A 17,602-nucleotide genomic window follows, 5' to 3' on the forward strand; every position below is an offset into this window, starting at 1 on the left:
TTTAGCACAGCTAATCGGTTTTGACTGGTTGGAAGTTAACCTGCTCTTCCTGCCGCTTATGCCCCACTTGAAGCCCTAATCTTCCTCTGGGATGTTTATGACATAACAGCTATTTACAGTGGGGAATGCTTATGATACAAAACCAGTTCCAGATTGCAGACAACACTTCCAGAGACATAGATTGATTGCTCAGTACAAAGATGATTTTAGCACACATACCCTAATATGTTTATATATGTTCCAAGTTTCATGTGCATCTTCTCTCTCCCCCATGGATAGATAGATAGATAAGCCCTAAATACGGCTTTTTGGAGGCCTTTAGGATTTCAGTATAAATCATGACACTTTTGCATAGTTTGGAAGAATTTTTTTGGACTGTCACTGCCCAGATCCCCCAGAGAGCATGGCAACTTGGAACTGTAGTTCAAACTCACCATTTTTGTATGGGTATAACATTCCTATAATTATATCTTACACTAGCAAAATTGATTTTAAAAGAATATTAATTCATTTGCAATTTGGCATTTATCTGAAATAAAACAGAAAACAAAGCAATCTCCCAGCCAGAAATCCCTAGCATTGTTGAATACAGCATTTATTCACAGCTTGAGACTTTCCCAGAAGAAGCCAGACAGCTGAGGAAGTGGAGTAACTAGAGAGCCTTAAGCTTCAATATTTGCAAGAAGAACAAAGAAAAGCTTTGCTCCAGAGTTTGAAGAAATTAAAAGTTTTAATCTAACAATGTATAATAAATGGAAAACAGATACAGCAATTACCGTTCCCATTTCCTTTCCAATATTTAGTGATGAGAAGTTGGCCAAGTCCCAGACTGGAAAGATGGTTTAAATTCCTAAATCCTGCCACTGCAATTTTGTATTCCTTTTTTCAGATGCCAGACTTGAGCTTTTCTGGAAAAACGCTGTTTAAATGTATAGGCACCACCAGACAGATCAGATTTTTTTCCAACATCAGTTGAATCCCATCTATGGTTTGCATGTCTATCCGCTGTTTAAAGGGAAACAGAAAAGCAACATATTGCAGTTATATTCAGCATAAAATATGCAGACATACACTTTGGCATGAAATCTTTTCTTAAATGCCTCTCTACCCCAACCCCACCATCTCTGACAACCACAGATCAATACACAATCCTTTTTAAATGGAGGAGGAAGTAAAGTGCTTATTCAGAGCTGAGTATTAAAACATTTTGTTCATGAGCTGATATGTGGCTTTTTGATAGCAGTTATTAGAAACTACAACAGAAGCTACTTCCACTTTTCCATTGGATTTTTATGTTTTTATGGCAGATGTAAGTCATTCAAAGGCAAATATTTGTAGTAAACCACCTGCCCCCCCCAAACATTTCTATGTTTCTCAGTTAAGTACATGGATATGCCTTTTGTGGGAGGAAAGCCCCAAGACACCATCGGTCCTCAACGGGGATCCTGTTGACTATAGCGGAGTACAATATTCAACTGGTGCAGTAATATGGGATCTTCCCCTAGCAGATAACACGCCAGTATACTGACAAAGATCCCTGTTATGGAAATTTGGCTTACACTTGCATAGAAAGGTACTGGATGCTTCCTTATGCAAGGTCTGTAAAAGTTATACTGCTTGCACTACATTTATTGCATAAATAATTCACCCCCAAGAGGATCCTGCCCTACAGACTCAAGATGATGCAGGAAATGTAAAATGTGATAATTTATAAAAGTAAGGCATGAAATATCAAGAACTAACATACTTCTTTGTGGTGGTATAAAGTAGTTATAGCCATTAAGAACTTAGTCATACTTTTGAACAAAGCAGCTAAATATTCAGGGAGAGAACAGTAATAGTACTGAGTAGTTTTAATAAATGAGTTTTTAAACCAAATACAGTGGACCCTTGACTTACAGACGGCTTGACTTACAGACTTTTGAGTTACAGACTTCTCTGGCCGCAATATTTAGGTTTGACTTGCAGACTGAGATTTGACTTACAGACCAGAAAAAAACCAAAATGGAACAAAAACGGCCTGTTATGGGATTAATCGGTTTTCAATGCACTGTAGGTCAATGGAGACTTGACTTACAGACTTTTTGACTTGAGAACCGCCTTCCAATACGGATTAAGTTCTCAAGTCAAGACCCCACTGTACTGTATATTCTACATTTTTAATTTTCACCAAAATAACCTGAATTTGACATTTGCTGGGTTCCTATGTTTACCACCTAACATGCAGATCAAGGACATTTGCCTTTGGCTTTTGTGTCATTTTTCTTCTTTTAGTAGTGATAAAGAAAAGAATATGCAAAGTATTGAAAGTATGCTTATGCTTGCAGAACAGGGCGAGTGAATAGAAACTCTTGACCCCTAGAAATCCTACTCAACTGTCTTGGTCTTTACAGCAGCAGCACCTATATACTTTCTAGTGTAGTACTGTATCTTAGGTCTTCTGGATTGGAAACGTGGAGTGGGGGAGAGTTAAGAAAAAAAAATCAACATGGAATAAGCAGTATGCATATTATGGTGTAGTGTCCTGATATACATATCCTTTCCAATTTCAGAATTTTAGGATGTAAATGAAGGACTGCTGGTACATGTCCACTTTTTTCTTTCAGTGTAATCACATCTGATTGTATTCCTGTGATATCTTTTGTAACAGATTAGTCTGCATTCTTTAATTACGTCTGGGAATACCTATCCCATATGAGAACAAATGTGTTCTAAGTAATAAGGCCAAGTGATTATTTTACTGTACCCTTGTTCATTACACGCTTGAGAGTCTCATGGTCTGTATGGGTTGATGGCTCTTTACTTCACAATTTTCCCCCTGAAGTAAACAACAGCATGCAACAAAAATTTGGAGAGCCGAACAGTGAATTGTAACAAGCAGTTGAAGCTGGTCCTCCCTGCCATCTCACACTGAAAGGATTACAGCTTGTCTTATACGGTTTGCAGAGACAATTCTGCATATTCAGAAGCAGAGGCCATGATTTAAAAAAAAGAAAGACTTGTACATTTCCTACTTTGTCAATAGAGGCAGAGAAGTAATTAAGTACCTGGATGCGAGCCAGGTTTCCAGTGAGGTTTGTCTCCTGAATTGCAGCCGTGCTAGTATGCCAAGTGTGTAGCGCTGCTGTACGAAGCTGGGAGGAGGAGGAGGAGGAGGAGGAGGATGGAAGCACGAAGGAGGGGATCGATTTGCATGCAGCCAATTGACAGTATGCGGCTGTTCTTCTGGCTGACTTTCAAAAACCAGAAGAAAAGCAGCCACCGTGCTAATTGTGGCAAGGTCCCGAAGTGAAAATGTTTTGTGACAGTTGAAAGAATTTAAGGAGGAAGGAAGATCGGTTTAGTGTCAGCTGCAATTAGATAATCAAAGCTTTAAAATCCTCATCTGTTGCTACCTTACCTAGAGAGTTAAGGGGGCTGCGTCCTGAGGTGGGGGCTGGAGGAGTCTCCTTGTGTGGAAAGGGCATTTCCAAAAGCCAGCCCGGTAAAGGCCTGAGTGAGCTTGTAGGTTGTCCGGGCGCACACTTGCACCGAGCGATTTTCTTGGCAGCTCTACAGGATGAGGCTCACTCTGTACACAGCCGACATATTGAAGCCGAGAGCCCAGGCGAACCTAGATGCAGGAGGGGAGGCAGCTCTGCACACAATGTAGCGTCTCCTAGGATGGTTGGGCAGCTCCTTTCCTCAGGTATTTCATTCCTTGGCAGCCCCGTTAGAGTAGCAAGCGGGGGGGGGGGAGAAGAAGGGGGCAAATAGCATCTGCTTCTGTTAAATCAATTTATTACATAATGTTTCAGAGAGCAGCAGCAGCACAGCGTCCTAAGCTTTTGGCTGCCTTTCAGGTTTGATAAAATGGCGTCCTCAGAGAAAGAGCTGCTTGCTACAGATACGCTATGTTAGGCAGAAAAAAAAATGAAGTTATTATTTATCATTATCTACTGCTGTTTGGTTTTGGAGTGTTAGTATTTCGTAGAGTACTCATTATCTAATAATGAAGAATGCTCTGTTTTATGCTGTTCAGCTCTTTTCCGGAATGCATTAAAGGTTTCTCACATCAGAGGGAGCATATTTTGTTGCATACCGTAGAGGAAAAGAATGAAAAGAGCAAAAGGCTTTTCCACTCGTGTTACCTAATTTTGGAGCTGCTCTGCAAATAGAGCTGCTTTATTTAGTGTACTCATCTCTTCACTCTGTTACATTTGCATGTGCCTTTCCGGCACCATTTTACAGTCCAAGCATTTATGCTGTCAGTGTTCTTGTAAAAGCAAACTTACAGTACAGATTCCCATTTAAACATTCGTACAGTGGGAAATTCAAAGTATAAAAATCAGCCAGTGACATAAAAGCAACAAATGGAAAGATGTTGTCTACTTGGAGTCTTCCGAATTGGTAACCGTTTTCAAATTGGTGGAACACCAGAGTATAAATACTGGTGAAATCTCACATATATTATTGTTGTTAAACAGCTTTGGAGAGACTTAACCTGTTTCATTTGAAAATACTATTTTTGTCCCAGCAGTGCTGCACATTTTAAAGTGAATATCCACGTTTTATATAGAAGGTTGTGTTTGGAATTAACATCTCGTATGACTTAATTGGGCATTTAAATTAGCAAGTATGGTACCCATATGTGGTGCAAATGTGGCATGGATAACTTTTCATTTCTACGAGGGAAATCAGTCTCGTCTCCATTTAGAATCGAAACAGCTCAAATGTAGAAATCTAGAATGCAAATTGTTTGGGGAGTGGTTTATGTGTTGACCTTTAACAACTGTTAGAATTCTGCTTGATTGGCTCATTGGTCAAGTTTTGTTCTTTTTTAAAATTCCTGGTTAGATATGACATATACCTTGCGTTTTTGCCAAATAGTTATCAGTATTGCGCTACAAAATGTTAGTGATTATCTTTATTAATGGTCGTCATAATTATCCTTTTCATACTGGATTTTCTGTCTTTTAATATATCCAAAGCCACAGTCCTGAAATGTCTATATTTTCTTGTTGGTAATCTCAGAGGCTAGTCCTATGCTTGGCAGAACTAATGTGTCTGATCTGATTTAAGGGAATACCTTGCCCCAGTGTTTCTGCAATGTTCATGGACTCCACCTTCTGTGTTGGAGTGACAGCTTGTGAGTGGGCGTGTATGTATGGTGTACCATGTATTTCATCAGTATTAAATATGCAGATATAGTTTATAAAATGCTTCTCTGATTTCATCTAATTCCTGAAAGATGTATAAACTGAAAATGATGAAATGTTATTATTTGTAACTTAGTGTTTCTAATTTTGGAATCAGCCTAATTAAGATGAATTTTTCTTTTCTGTTTTTGATTTCAGTAAAATATTACAACTATGTGTGACAGAGATAAGTGAAATTGCTTTCTTCAATCTAGAGCCTCTCTTCTGTTTAAAATATATTGTACACTCATAATTTATTTTGCAGTCTTTACTGACAATCAGCAGTCTGTCAATATTTGTAATATTTGTTTGTTCTAAACAAAAACCAATTTGCAGTATGGCTTTAAATTTCTGTGACAGGTACAAAATATGTGTTTGCATATCCTGTAGTATAATTTTTCAACCTAGCCTTATAGGTGCAACCTAACAAAAAAGAAATAGCATTTAAAAATAGAATTAGTGTGACGTGTAGTTATTTTTCAGATTTTAAAATGCGTTATTGTATTTTTAGAGGAAGCTACATTATCCCAAGAGCATAGCAAAAGTGGGATTTTTGTTGTTGATGATGCATAATGCGTAAACTAGGTTGGGAGGGAGGGAGGGAGGAAGTATCTCGAATGACATAAACATACAGTAGCACTCAAACAAAAAATGCAAGTGATGTATTTGAGTCATTGGATAGCAGACTAATTTACATCATATTTAATTTTTCAGACCTTGGTCACAGCGGATTGGGAGATCATTATGAGAATACTCACTGGGGACAGCAGCCCACTTTCCGAAGTGAAGCCAATTGCAGCTGGGATAAAGTGATAATAGACAGGACTGACAAGGAAGCGTGGCCTTCCATTACAGGAACTGAGACTGAGTCTGCCTCAGAATGTACTACAGACACTGACTCTGCCTCCAACTGTGGCTCAGAGAACAGTAGCATGGCTACAGGGAGTGCCCAAGGCAACTTCACTGGACATACAAAGAAACCCAATGGCAATAATGGCACCAATGGAGCACTCATCCAAAGCACTTCTAACCAGAGTGCCCTTGGAGCTGGTGGAGCAAATGGTAATGGAAATTCAGCCAGAGTGTGGGGTGTTGCCACAGGTTCCAACTCTGGCTTAGCTCATTGCTCTGCCAGCGGTGGAGATGGAAAAATGGACAACATGATTGGAGATAGTAGAAGTCAAAATTGCTGGGGTGCTTCCAACTCAAATGCTGGCATAAATCTTAACCTTAACCCGAATGCCAATCCAGCTGCCTGGCCTGTACTCGGACATGAAGGAACTGTGGGAGCAGGCAACCCTTCCAGTATTTGCAGTCCAGTCAGTGCCATAGGTCAGAACATGAGCAACCAGAATGGGAACCCATCAGGCACCTTAGGTGCTTGGGGAAACTTGTTGCCGCAAGAGAGCACAGAACCACAAACGTCCACTTCTCAGAATGTGTCTTTCAGCGTACAACCTCAGAACCTTAACACTGATGGACCAAATAATGCTAACCCCATGAACTCTTCACCAAACCCTATCAATGCAATGCAGACAAATGGACTGCCGAACTGGGGCATGGCTGTTGGCATGGGGGCCATCATCCCACCCCACCTGCAAAGCCTTCCTGGTGCTAATGGGACATCAGTTTCTCAAGTCAGTGGGGGAAATGGTGAAGGAATGGGCAATTCAGTGTGGGGGATGTCCCCAAGTAATCCTGCCACAGGAAACAGCAATTCTGGGTTCAGTCAGGGGAATGGAGACACTGTGAACTCAGCATTAAGTGCTAAACAAAATGGATCCAGCAGTGCTGTGCAAAAGGAAGGAAATGGAACAAGTGCATGGGATTCAGGGCCTCCTACTGGTCCTGGGGTCTTAGCGTGGGGCAGGGGCAGTGGCAACAGTGGTGTTGGTAATATGCATTCTGGTGCTTGGGGTCACCCAAGCCGCAGCACCAGCAATAGCATTAATGGTGAATGGAGCAAGCCCCCAAACCAGCATTCCAATAATGACATCAATGGGAAAGGATCAACAGGGTGGGATAGCTCTAGTGTTACCAGCCAGAATCCTGCCATGCAGCAGGGCAATGAACAAATAAACTCTTGGGCCAAAGCTGCAGCATCTGGCAACACAGGTAGTGAAGGAAGTAATGATAGTAATGGGAGTCAGAATGAAGGCAGTGGTGGCAGAGAAGGAGCTGGAGAGGGCCGACGAAGAGACAAGGGTATGATAGACCAAGGGCAAGTCCAGTTGCCAAGGAGTGACCTTGACCCAAGGGTTCTGTCCAACACTGGATGGGGACAGACTCCTGTAAAGCAAAACACTGCCTGGGAATTTGAAGAATCTCCAAGGTCTGAACGAAAGAATGACAATGGAACGGAGGCCTGGGGTTGTGCAGCTACTCAACCTTCAAACTCGGGGGGCAAGAATGATGGGTCCATCATGAACAGTACAAATACCTCTTCAGTATCTGGGTGGGTCAGCTCTCCGCCTGCAACAGTTCCACCTAATACAGGTTGGGGCGACAACAATAACAAAGCGCCAAATGGCCCTGGGGGATGGGGAGAGCCGACATGTTCTACTGCTGTTAATAATGCTGCTGCTGCCAAAAGTGGCCACACTTGGAGTGGGACCACAAATCAGGAGGACAAGTCACCCACATGGGGTGAACCTCAGAAACCCAAATCTCAAAACTGGGGAGATGGACAGAAATCAAATCCAGGCTGGACTTCGGGGAGTGGAGATTGGGTTGATTCCCCATCTGTCCCTGGACACTTGGGAGATGGGAAAAAGAATGGTTCTGGATGGGATGCCGACAATAGATCAGGGTCTGGTTGGAATGATGCTACACGTTCTGGGACCAGCGGATGGGGAAATGGCACAAACAGCAAGGCTAATACAGGTACAAGCTGGGGAGAATCTTTAAAACCCAGTCCCCAACAGAATTGGGCTTCTAAATCCCAGGACAATAATGTGAGCAATTGGGGAGGAGCTGCTTCTGTTAAACAGACTGGATCAGGATGGGTTGGTGGACCAGTGCCAACCAAACCGAAAGATAGTAGTGAAGCAACTGGATGGGAAGAGCCCTCTCCACCATCCATACGGCGCAAGATGGAGATTGATGATGGTACCTCAGCTTGGGGGGACCCAAATTACAATAACAACAAGACTGTAAACATGTGGGACAGAAATAATCCTGTAATCCAGAGCAGTACCACAGCCACCACCACCACCACTACCATTATCAACGCAAACATGGCTGATTCTCAGCCACCGCACCAGTCAAGTGCCCAGTCAAACCGGTCCCCGCTGCTTGGTCCAGGTATGATACATGTTTTGGTTTCTTCTAATACGTGTGCTATACTTTGGAAAGAAATTTTTAAACATTGTGGTGTAGAGTGTAGTAAGAGTTTTAAAGTACTGACAGTTTTAAAGATATATTCACATTTGATATGAATAACGCATAAAGGTGATATCTAGTATATTCATTTTCATCAGAATGTGTGTATGGGTTTTCAGCCCAAAATTAAAGTTCACAGTTAGAGCAAAAATAAGAAGGTAACAATATAATCCTAAGCATTTTTACTCCCAATATCCTATTGAATTCTTTGAGACTTACTCTTATGTGATTGTATTTAGGATTTCAGCCTAAACTAGGTTTGTCAGATGAAAATGTTAAATATAAGAAGAGATCAATAAAAGGGTGAAAAATATGCAGATAATATGCTATTAAATCAATTTCTATAACATTTTTCTTTCAAAATTGTAAATGAAGAATATCTTTTGCTGATGGCCGAGAGCAAATGGAAAAAGTGAAATAAAGATCAGATTATAAAATGACTTTGCTAATTAGATGGACACACCAAGTTCTCAAATCAGAACATATGTATATAAACAAGTGTGTTTAAAAGCCACAACGTGATTATTATGTTCAATCAAATGTCTTTCATTTAATCTAGACACAATTATTTGGCTTTTAGAATTTTATAGAACAGGTCCTAAAATATTTTTCTCACAAGATGTGCCATATTTTTCTAATCTGCTGTCTTCGTTCTGTTGCTGTTTATTCTCTGTCCAGTCTTTGATACTGATTCTCAGATAACATACATCTGTTTCTATTACTCTGGCTGTTGCCTGCCAAATACATATTTCTTCTATTGTGAACATTTCCAAAAAGACTGCTTAGTTGTTGGAACCACTGATTTTTTTTTCATTAGCTCATACAATGATTTTTCTGTATTGAAAAATAGGAAAGTACACGTTTCACTTTGGTTGACTGGTTGAAAAAAAATAATTAGCTGTGATTTGTGTCATAGTAAATTTCTAAATGTCCAGGTTTTTTTACAGTAGTGAAGAAAACTTCCAAAATGTTTTGAAGTCTTAGGTAGTTAAAAATGTTAATATATTAGACTAGAGTCTACAACCCATTTTTAAATATATTTTAAAAAGCAGGTCTCAATAAGGATGGGATGTTTTTGTAGAGAAAGAATTTAAATAGTGTAATTCTGTTTGTGCTCCACCTGATAATGTTTGTAAGATATTTCATTCCTTGTGAATGAGCATATTCTCTCTCTCTTTTTTTGGGGGGAGCTGGCCTTTGAACTCCATGTCTCTAGAAGTTTAGGGTGTCCCTATAATTGAATTTTTGGGGTGTGCTGTAATTAGTTCTGGGTCCCCTGAGCTTTACTTAACTATATTGTCCGTTATTCAGATGGGTGCCAGGCAGCTTTGTGTACTCAAGAGTCATTAGCCAGAGTAGTGACATCATTGAGGTTGAATGAGTACACTTTAAGTGGCTTAATGAAGGGAACATGTCTGTAACAAGTACCATGGAATCTCCATGTGAGCTAAGCAGGCATCAGCCAAGTAGGATCAGTTTTGTGAGTGCACCCTGATGTGCAGGACACATAGGGTGCCTTCTTGGTCTTTTTAGCTCCCCTCCCTCCCAACTCTCTTGGCTACTATTTAAAAGATTCTCAGGGAGTGGAGATCGTGTGACTAAAATTGAGGTGGAGGTACGCTTGGACTGGTGCATTTACTCTTCATTAAGTATCCCTTTTACCTTTTCCTCTGTAATATGAGTACTAGAAGTAATAAGAGTACTGTACTAGAAGTGCCTTCTCACTGTATTTTGGTCATGTGTGTTTGGTAGATGCATATACCAGGAAATGTCGGGCACTTTTGCTTAGACCACGTGGGTTTATGCATCATTGCCAGCCAGTAATACCAGACTGCAGGTTGGAGTTAACAGTGGTAAGCAGTGGCCAGAATAGCATGGATATGTAATAGGGAAGATTGAGTAGCCTGACCCACAGTGGCAGGAACAACTGTAATAGTCACAGTGACCCTACTGAGCTGTGTTTGTTGACTCATCCTTCAACTTTCACTGAGTACACAGACATTTTCCCACACTTCTGTTTGTTTGAAAAGTGATCACTGTGTGAGCAACAAACAAATCAAAATAACTGAATGAATAAAAATAAATGAATAAGATGTGTAATTGATTCTTAATGGAGATTATTTCACCACAGGGGATTTAACAACGCAAAATTCTGACAATTATTTTATATTTTTAAATTTATCTTCTACCCTAGCTCAGAAGCTGCATGTTTATATATACTCCTCTCAAGTGGTAATCTAGATCCCTTATTCTTTAGAGATTAGCTATAGAAGTACTCACCAAATTCCCAGTTTTCAAGAAAGGCTTTGTAGCTGAGTGACTAGTGCCTATGGCCCCGACAGTTATTTTACATTTCCTCCTCAATACAGTTCTCCAGTACTAGCTAGATTCTTATTCCATTTATAGTTTCTCTGTGTGCATACATTTAGTTTGAAAAACAAATCAGATCTTATAGGTGAATAAAGATGGGGAGATGAGTCTTCTGGTGCTAGACACGTCTTCGGTACAAGAAGAAATTAAAGTTGAGACTTGGGGAATGTAAAAGTGGAAGAAGGAATGCCATAGAGGAAGGAGTTCTTTGGCTAATCCTACACATGAATAGAACTGAGAGAACGAAAATGATATAAGCAACCCATTCTCCCTGTCTCAGTCCAATGGGAAACAAAAACTTGTCCCTTCCTTCTTCCTGCTGCAGTCATGTAGCTTCTACAGTCATATTTACAGGCTCTTCTGTAGCCACGAGACCTTTAAAAAGGGCTGTGTTGCCTGAAACAGAATGCCACCTTTTACTCCCTGCCTGTTAATTCCTGTAATTGTGTTACTACCTTAGCAGTGCCAGCACTCTTAGGCTTATCCTCAAGGCTGTGGTCTGGGGATGGAATATTTCATTTGATTAAGGTATTACACATACCATATCCCAAACTTTAAAATACTGTTTATTGTTCAGTAAAGTTACACAATAGTTGCTATTGTTGTGGCAAAATGGTGGCAGCTTAGACCCTCCCCTCTCTCACTGTGTCTTGTTCAGAGGAGGGACCCTGTTTTGAGAGCAGTGGTGAGCTATAGGCCCATGTGCTGGAGGGTCTTGACGGAACATTGCATGCATGCAGCAGCAGTACCAACAGCACTGTTGAGGTTATCCAGGGAACTATAAAGATGGCTGCAGCAGGCAGAAGAGGTGATGGATTAGGAAGAGGGTCCTGACCTGACCCACTGCTTCTCTTGATCTGCACAAGTTAGGTATATTGCCTCCATTGTCCTAATGGGAGGGCAGGACTCCATAAAACATCTTGTTTTTTTTAAAAAAAAGAAACAAGCAAATCCTGAAGTTTTCAGCCTTCTGGGAAAAATAGTCCTTTGTGTTTGAGATGGTACTGCTATCCTCCACCAATAACGTGGCCTGATTATGGCATTCCCCAGGGTTGGTACTGATATAATATGGTGGATTAACAATGAAAACCCTTCATCTCTAGAATGCTAGTCAACTGCCATGATTTGTGTCATCAGTGTCAGTACCTGGTCACCCATAGGGGAAAGGCAGCCTCTGTGTGGGCAGGTGTTTAGTAAATGCTCCCAGCCTGAGTGGGAGATTATCAACCTCATGAAGAGAAAGGGCTTACACTTTTCTTCTGCAATCAAACTTCACTGTCACTCCCTGGTGAATCAGATACCTAGATGTGATAGTATTCTTCACTTAAGGAAACTAAAATGGTAGCAAGACACAATTTTCATTGTAATTTAGAACTCTGATAAAATATTGTCTTCTAGTGATGTAATGCGGGGAGCCTAATAAGATGTAGAAATTTCTTATTTTGAATCATTTGTGTGCCATCAGGACCTAATCGATTTCTTTTGGAACTTACAGGAGTTGTAAAAAACATATATGTATGATATGCTATTCAGTTTTAAAATTTCAGTGGCTCCAAACATAACATTCCAGTGGTTCAGTATATCTTGTTGTGTGGGAGGGAGGAGGAGAAATATTTAAATGATGCAGGTGTTATATCTCCTCTAGATAATGGGAAGGAAAGCATTTAGACTTAAAGATGTAATGTCTCTCCTCCTTAACAAAGGAAATAACACAATGAAGACTGAGCTTTGGGTTCCTAGTAGTTTTCTGAGTTGGGAGTCCACCCCCATCTACTCATTCAGAACATCTAGCTTTAAGGAAGGAATTGAGTAGCTCAACTGATAAGTCTAGTTGCTTAAATACTTTCTCTCACAGGTAATCAGTCCAAAGCTCACAGTGCTCTGTGATGGCACAGAATATAAAGGTAAAGGTAAAGGTTTCCCTTGACAATTTTTGTCCAGTCGTGTCCGACTCTAGGGGGCGGCGCTCATCCCGCTCTTCAAGCCATAGAGCCAGCGTTTGTCCAAAGACAATCTTTCCGTGGTCACATGGCCAGTGTGATTTAGACACGGAACGCTGTTTACCTTCCCACCGAGGTGGTCCCTATTTATCTACTCGCATTTGCATGCTTTCGAACCGCTAGGTTGGCGGGAGCTGGGACAAGCGACAGGTGCTCATTCCGTCGCGTGGATTTGATCTTACGACTGCCGGATCTTCTGACCCTGCAGCACAGGCTTCTGCGGTTTAGCCCACAGCGCCACCACGTCCCTGGCGGCACAGAATATACCAGTCCTGAATCTGAATCATCTATGCATACTGTAGAGAGGATACATAGATTTTACTACCGGTATAAGTATTCTTCTTACCTAATTAAAAAAAAAAAGGACTATTGCTGATTCGTAGGAAAAAGGACATATATCCTTCTATACTTGAAGGATGATTGACCAGTTTCTGCTCAGATTTTAATGTAAAGCAGTTTGCAGGTAGGTACAACAAATTCTCATATAAGTGATTTGTTTTAAAAGCAGTTGTCAGATTTTCTCTGGAAAATGTGAAAAAACAAAATCCGGAACCCATAGACATAAAAGCATCTTCCTGTATCCCAACAGTGACTGGTTGCTTAAACATGGCTATATCTGGACATTTGTAGCTTGCACAATAACAAACGTTAAGCCTAGCCATGTATTAAAAAGTGAAAACCTGAATTTAATACCATTTGGATTTTCAATTCTAGATGGATTGCACAGGAAGAAAACAAAACAAAGCAAAAACAGAACTTAAATCAGTTCCAGTGATCATGAGGATAGAAAAAAAGCTTTTTGTTTACTGAGATGCATGTTCTTGGTTATCCCATGGAGACATTATGTGATTTGCCTACTGATTTGTGGTTTATTTTATTTTCAAGTGGCCCTTTAGGGAGGAAGTTGTGCTGGTGCAATACAATAGGGTGTTGTGGGATAAGAGTTAGCCATTTCTCCAGGCACCTCTTCAGCTATACAGGCATAAGAAATGAAAAATAAATGCCAAGTGATCTCTCATAGCTCCTCACCAAAAAGGATTCCCCCTCCAGCTCTTTCTCCTACTGTGATTTTTTGCAGGCAAAATGCAGCCCATCCATTCAATGCAAGCAACACTATGAAGTTTATTACCCACAATTGAATTTTCAGGTGAATTCAAAAACCCTGAACAATATTTGGTAGATCTTCTGTCCATTAATTTAAGAGAGTATTTATAGTACTTATTTTGCCACATGCTAATTCGAACTTCAGAGACACTGGCCACAATCGTATTGATTACACAGTGGCATAAATCATGGCAGTAAATTGCCTCATGTTCATGAGTTGCCAGTTGTATCCCTCCTAGTGCATCAACTGCAGCAGGTGGCATGCAATGAGAGAGACAAGCTGCAGCTCAAAAATAATTAGTAGCCAGTCACAACTGCAGTTTATGCAATTGCACTTATGCCAGCTTAATTAACTAACATTCATTCATTCATTCATTCATTCATTCATTCATTCATTCATTCATTCATTCATTCATTCATTCATTTATTTATTTATTAGATTTCTATCCCACCCATCTAGACCAAAGGTCTACTCTGGGCAGTTGAACTTATCCTAGTTCATGTCAGTTTTTCTAGTAGATACAGGAAATCAGGAATCTGAAATTTAGGACTTTTAAATACGTGTGAGTCAATTACTTATCATCAATTTGATTAGAATAAAATGAGGTACAGTGTTGAAGTAAAGTGTGGCTTTGCTATTACCCTGTTTCCCTGAAAATAAGACCTAACCTGAAAATAAGCCCTGGTATGATTTTTCAGGGTGCTCCTAATATAAGCTCTACCCCAAAAATAAGCCATAGTTAAGTGAAACCCCACCCTCCACCATTGTGCAGCAACCAGAAGAAGATGACACGACTGTATTTGAATAAATGTAGATGGTTGTACATGAGAAAATAAAATATGCCCTGAAAATAAGCACTAATGTGTTTTTTGGAGTAAAAATTAATATAAGACCCTGTCTTATTTTCAGGGAAACACAGTAACATATCATTCAGCAGGTGGAGATCTTTTGAGTGAAATTTATCTGAAGCCAGGGAAAGCAAATCAGTGTTACAGAAGGTTTCCAAGTTAACAAGGAATGCCTTGTTTATGTTGGGAGATTAAGCATAACAAATGTCGCAGCTATAGAAAACCAAATACACTTTCTCTCATCCTTGAGATTTCCTCACCATATTTTGCTAATGCCTGCAAAAGTTTCTGGATGCATACTTCTGGAAGCATATGAAACACTAGTACAGTAATACCTTGTTTTGCCTGATTGAAAAGTGTGTGTCTATGTGTGTTAAGAAATGCAAATATTATAGCTATTCTTAAATCACCAGTGAATTTTGAATTGGTTCAAATGTAAAAGTAAGCAATGCCCAAGCTGCTGTTTAAGTACGGTATTTTTCTAATTAACTGCAATCACGATAAACTCTGTAACTTTTTGCACTTCATTTAAACTCTGAAGAACTTTACAGATTATGTTTACATATGTTACTGTTTTCATATAATAACAACTAATTTGCTGGGGCATGAACTCTATTGTTGTGGCCAGTAATTTACCTAATATTATGTGGCTCAATACATAATGTATTTAACAAAATGACTAGCACAATACTGATTGAGATTGATCATTATTATTGACCATAAAGGGAAACTGGCCTCTTCCTTTTTTTTAACTTAATAAATGAATCTACATGTTGCAGTGGAAATTACAGTGCTCAGAATGAAATTAAATATATTTTTACAAAGGCTGAGAACTCTTTAAATTATGCATTCTGGCTTCCTTTCTAATATTTAATGATCCTTAATTTCCTCTGTGACAATATATATGTCAGTATATGAATGCTGAATGAAAATGGAAGTGAGCAGAAGAGAAGTCAAGGATTTGATCATTTCAGATAAATAGTTGCAGCTCTTTGCCTTATTAACCTTCTCCATGTGCCCTATTCTGTCTCTGGTTTTCCTTCCTTCCCTTGGACATGTCCATTTGGCCTTGTCTTGGTTAGTCCATAGTTTAGGATATACAGTAATTCTTCTTGTCTTCTAGCCCTCCGCCTCGTGCCTTCTAGTTCTGCTGCTTGTCTCTTCTTTCTCTCCATTTTCTCTTACCCTTCGCTCTCTAGGACCAGCTTGACTGTCCTGGCTGTGATACCAGCTCCCCAGTCATTCCTAAGCCCTTTATTAGCCCCGTCAGCAGCATAGACTACCTTAGCTCCTTATAGTGCTCTTGTTTGTGCACAAAGAATTCTCTGGGTTTTTGTAACATTCAGGATTTTGTAACATTCTGTTCTCTGTATGAGAAAACTTCTTAAATAAAAAAAAAATCAAAAGCTTCAAAAGACCACAGATGAAATGGGAACCTGGAGTAGTTCCTGATGAAGTTGTATCCAAATATTATCATTGCATTCCAAACCCTGTTTGATGCTTCAGGCACATGTAGTTTCAAATCAGAAAAGTCTGTTGTATATTGATCAGTGTCAGGATGTGTCTGCAGACACACCATTTGACAAATCAAGCTAGTCCCAACAGTAGAGCAGCTCTTGATTATTGTACTGGAGATTGTCTAAATTTTGTGCTTTGTAACGTGAATGAGGGCAAAAGGGTAGATACATTATGGTGGCTTTTTCCATCTGAATGTAGACATTTCCCATTACTATATGTTATTTGAAAAATACTGTAGAAGAAATAATTAACCTCTAGCTGATATTTTTGGTACGTACTGTAATTATGTCAAAACTCTCTACTTAGGAAAATCCTGTTTGGTTTTAATTTGATCACTGCACGTTGTGTACTGTTGTGAAACTACAAGTGGGTTGCTAATTATTTGCTGGAGTTTGAGTCTATTTACTAGTCCTGTGTGCTTGTAATGTATAAAGTGCCTTATAGTCCATATTCCACCTAACAATAAGTCTTTGGGATCAGTCCTTACAACCAGTTTTCAGTGAGAGCAAGTGATAAGATTTGTCCAAACTTCCCCAGCTGGGGATTAAGAAGGGATTTTAACCAAGGACTCACTGAACCTTTTTCAGTCTCCTCAGACTGGATGAGTAATGAAACATTTCAGCCTGATAAGAAAGAAATCCAGTTGCCATTACTCAACTTCCAGATAACCTCACCTGGATGATTGAGAATCTTCGCAGATACTCTTTCAGTATCGTACTTCCGGGCAGACATTATAAACAAATTTTATTCTTTAGACAGTTCAGAGATGACATTCCTTCTAATGCTTGAACTTCATATTTAGAAGCCTTCCAAAAAAAATCTAAAATTAAACAGCATGTTTCAGCATGCTAGATAAAAAAAAATCAACCTGATAGTAAAAGCTAACAGTGATTTCTTTCTTCTGCAACTGGCTAATGACTAGGTGATTAGTGCAATGGTGTATGCTGTCTGTGAGTTACACACCGAGACCTTACTGCATTAAGGTCTAGGCATTGGGAAATAGCAGCACGAAGCTTGACTTCGCAGCGCTGCTTCCTATGATAACTATTCCTTTTGGAGAGGACCAATGGGGAGTAGACTTGAAAAGGTAGGGTTGATCACTAAGATGGTACTTCCCAGTCATCTCATAAGCTGTTTACAGTGATAGGATGGTTGAAAACAAACAGCTTTTAAAAAGTAGAATGGCTCAAAACACATTGTGCT

The 17,602-nt window shown here is 39.8% G+C and overlaps 1 protein-coding gene and 1 long non-coding RNA gene across 27 annotated transcripts in view; one reads left to right on the forward strand and one right to left on the reverse strand.

The window, feature by feature from the left end:
- Positions 1–17,602, forward strand: part of TNRC6C (trinucleotide repeat containing adaptor 6C) — a 599,421-nt gene that overhangs the window by 525,748 nt on the left and 56,071 nt on the right. For 23 of the 26 annotated variants that reach the window (XM_078385974.1, XM_078385967.1, XM_078385970.1 and 20 more), the window contains one exon: positions 5,892–8,480. In XM_078385974.1, coding sequence (XP_078242100.1) covers positions 5,892–8,480 — 2,589 coding nt within the window. Of the gene's footprint in view, positions 1–3,436; positions 3,689–5,891; positions 8,481–17,602 lie in introns of those variants that run through there. The other 3 variants (XM_078385983.1, XM_078385984.1, XM_078385985.1) reach the window with 1 other exon arrangement.
- On the reverse strand, positions 712–3,502 carry LOC144586909 (uncharacterized). The gene is made up of 2 exons (XR_013542007.1): positions 3,401–3,502; positions 712–1,005 (listed from the first exon to the last, which is right to left on the reverse strand). It is a non-coding gene; the product is annotated as an uncharacterized LOC144586909 (long non-coding RNA).

Source organism: Pogona vitticeps, chromosome 2 (assembly GCF_051106095.1).
Source record: "Pogona vitticeps strain Pit_001003342236 chromosome 2, PviZW2.1, whole genome shotgun sequence".
NCBI lineage: Eukaryota > Metazoa > Chordata > Lepidosauria > Squamata > Agamidae > Pogona > Pogona vitticeps.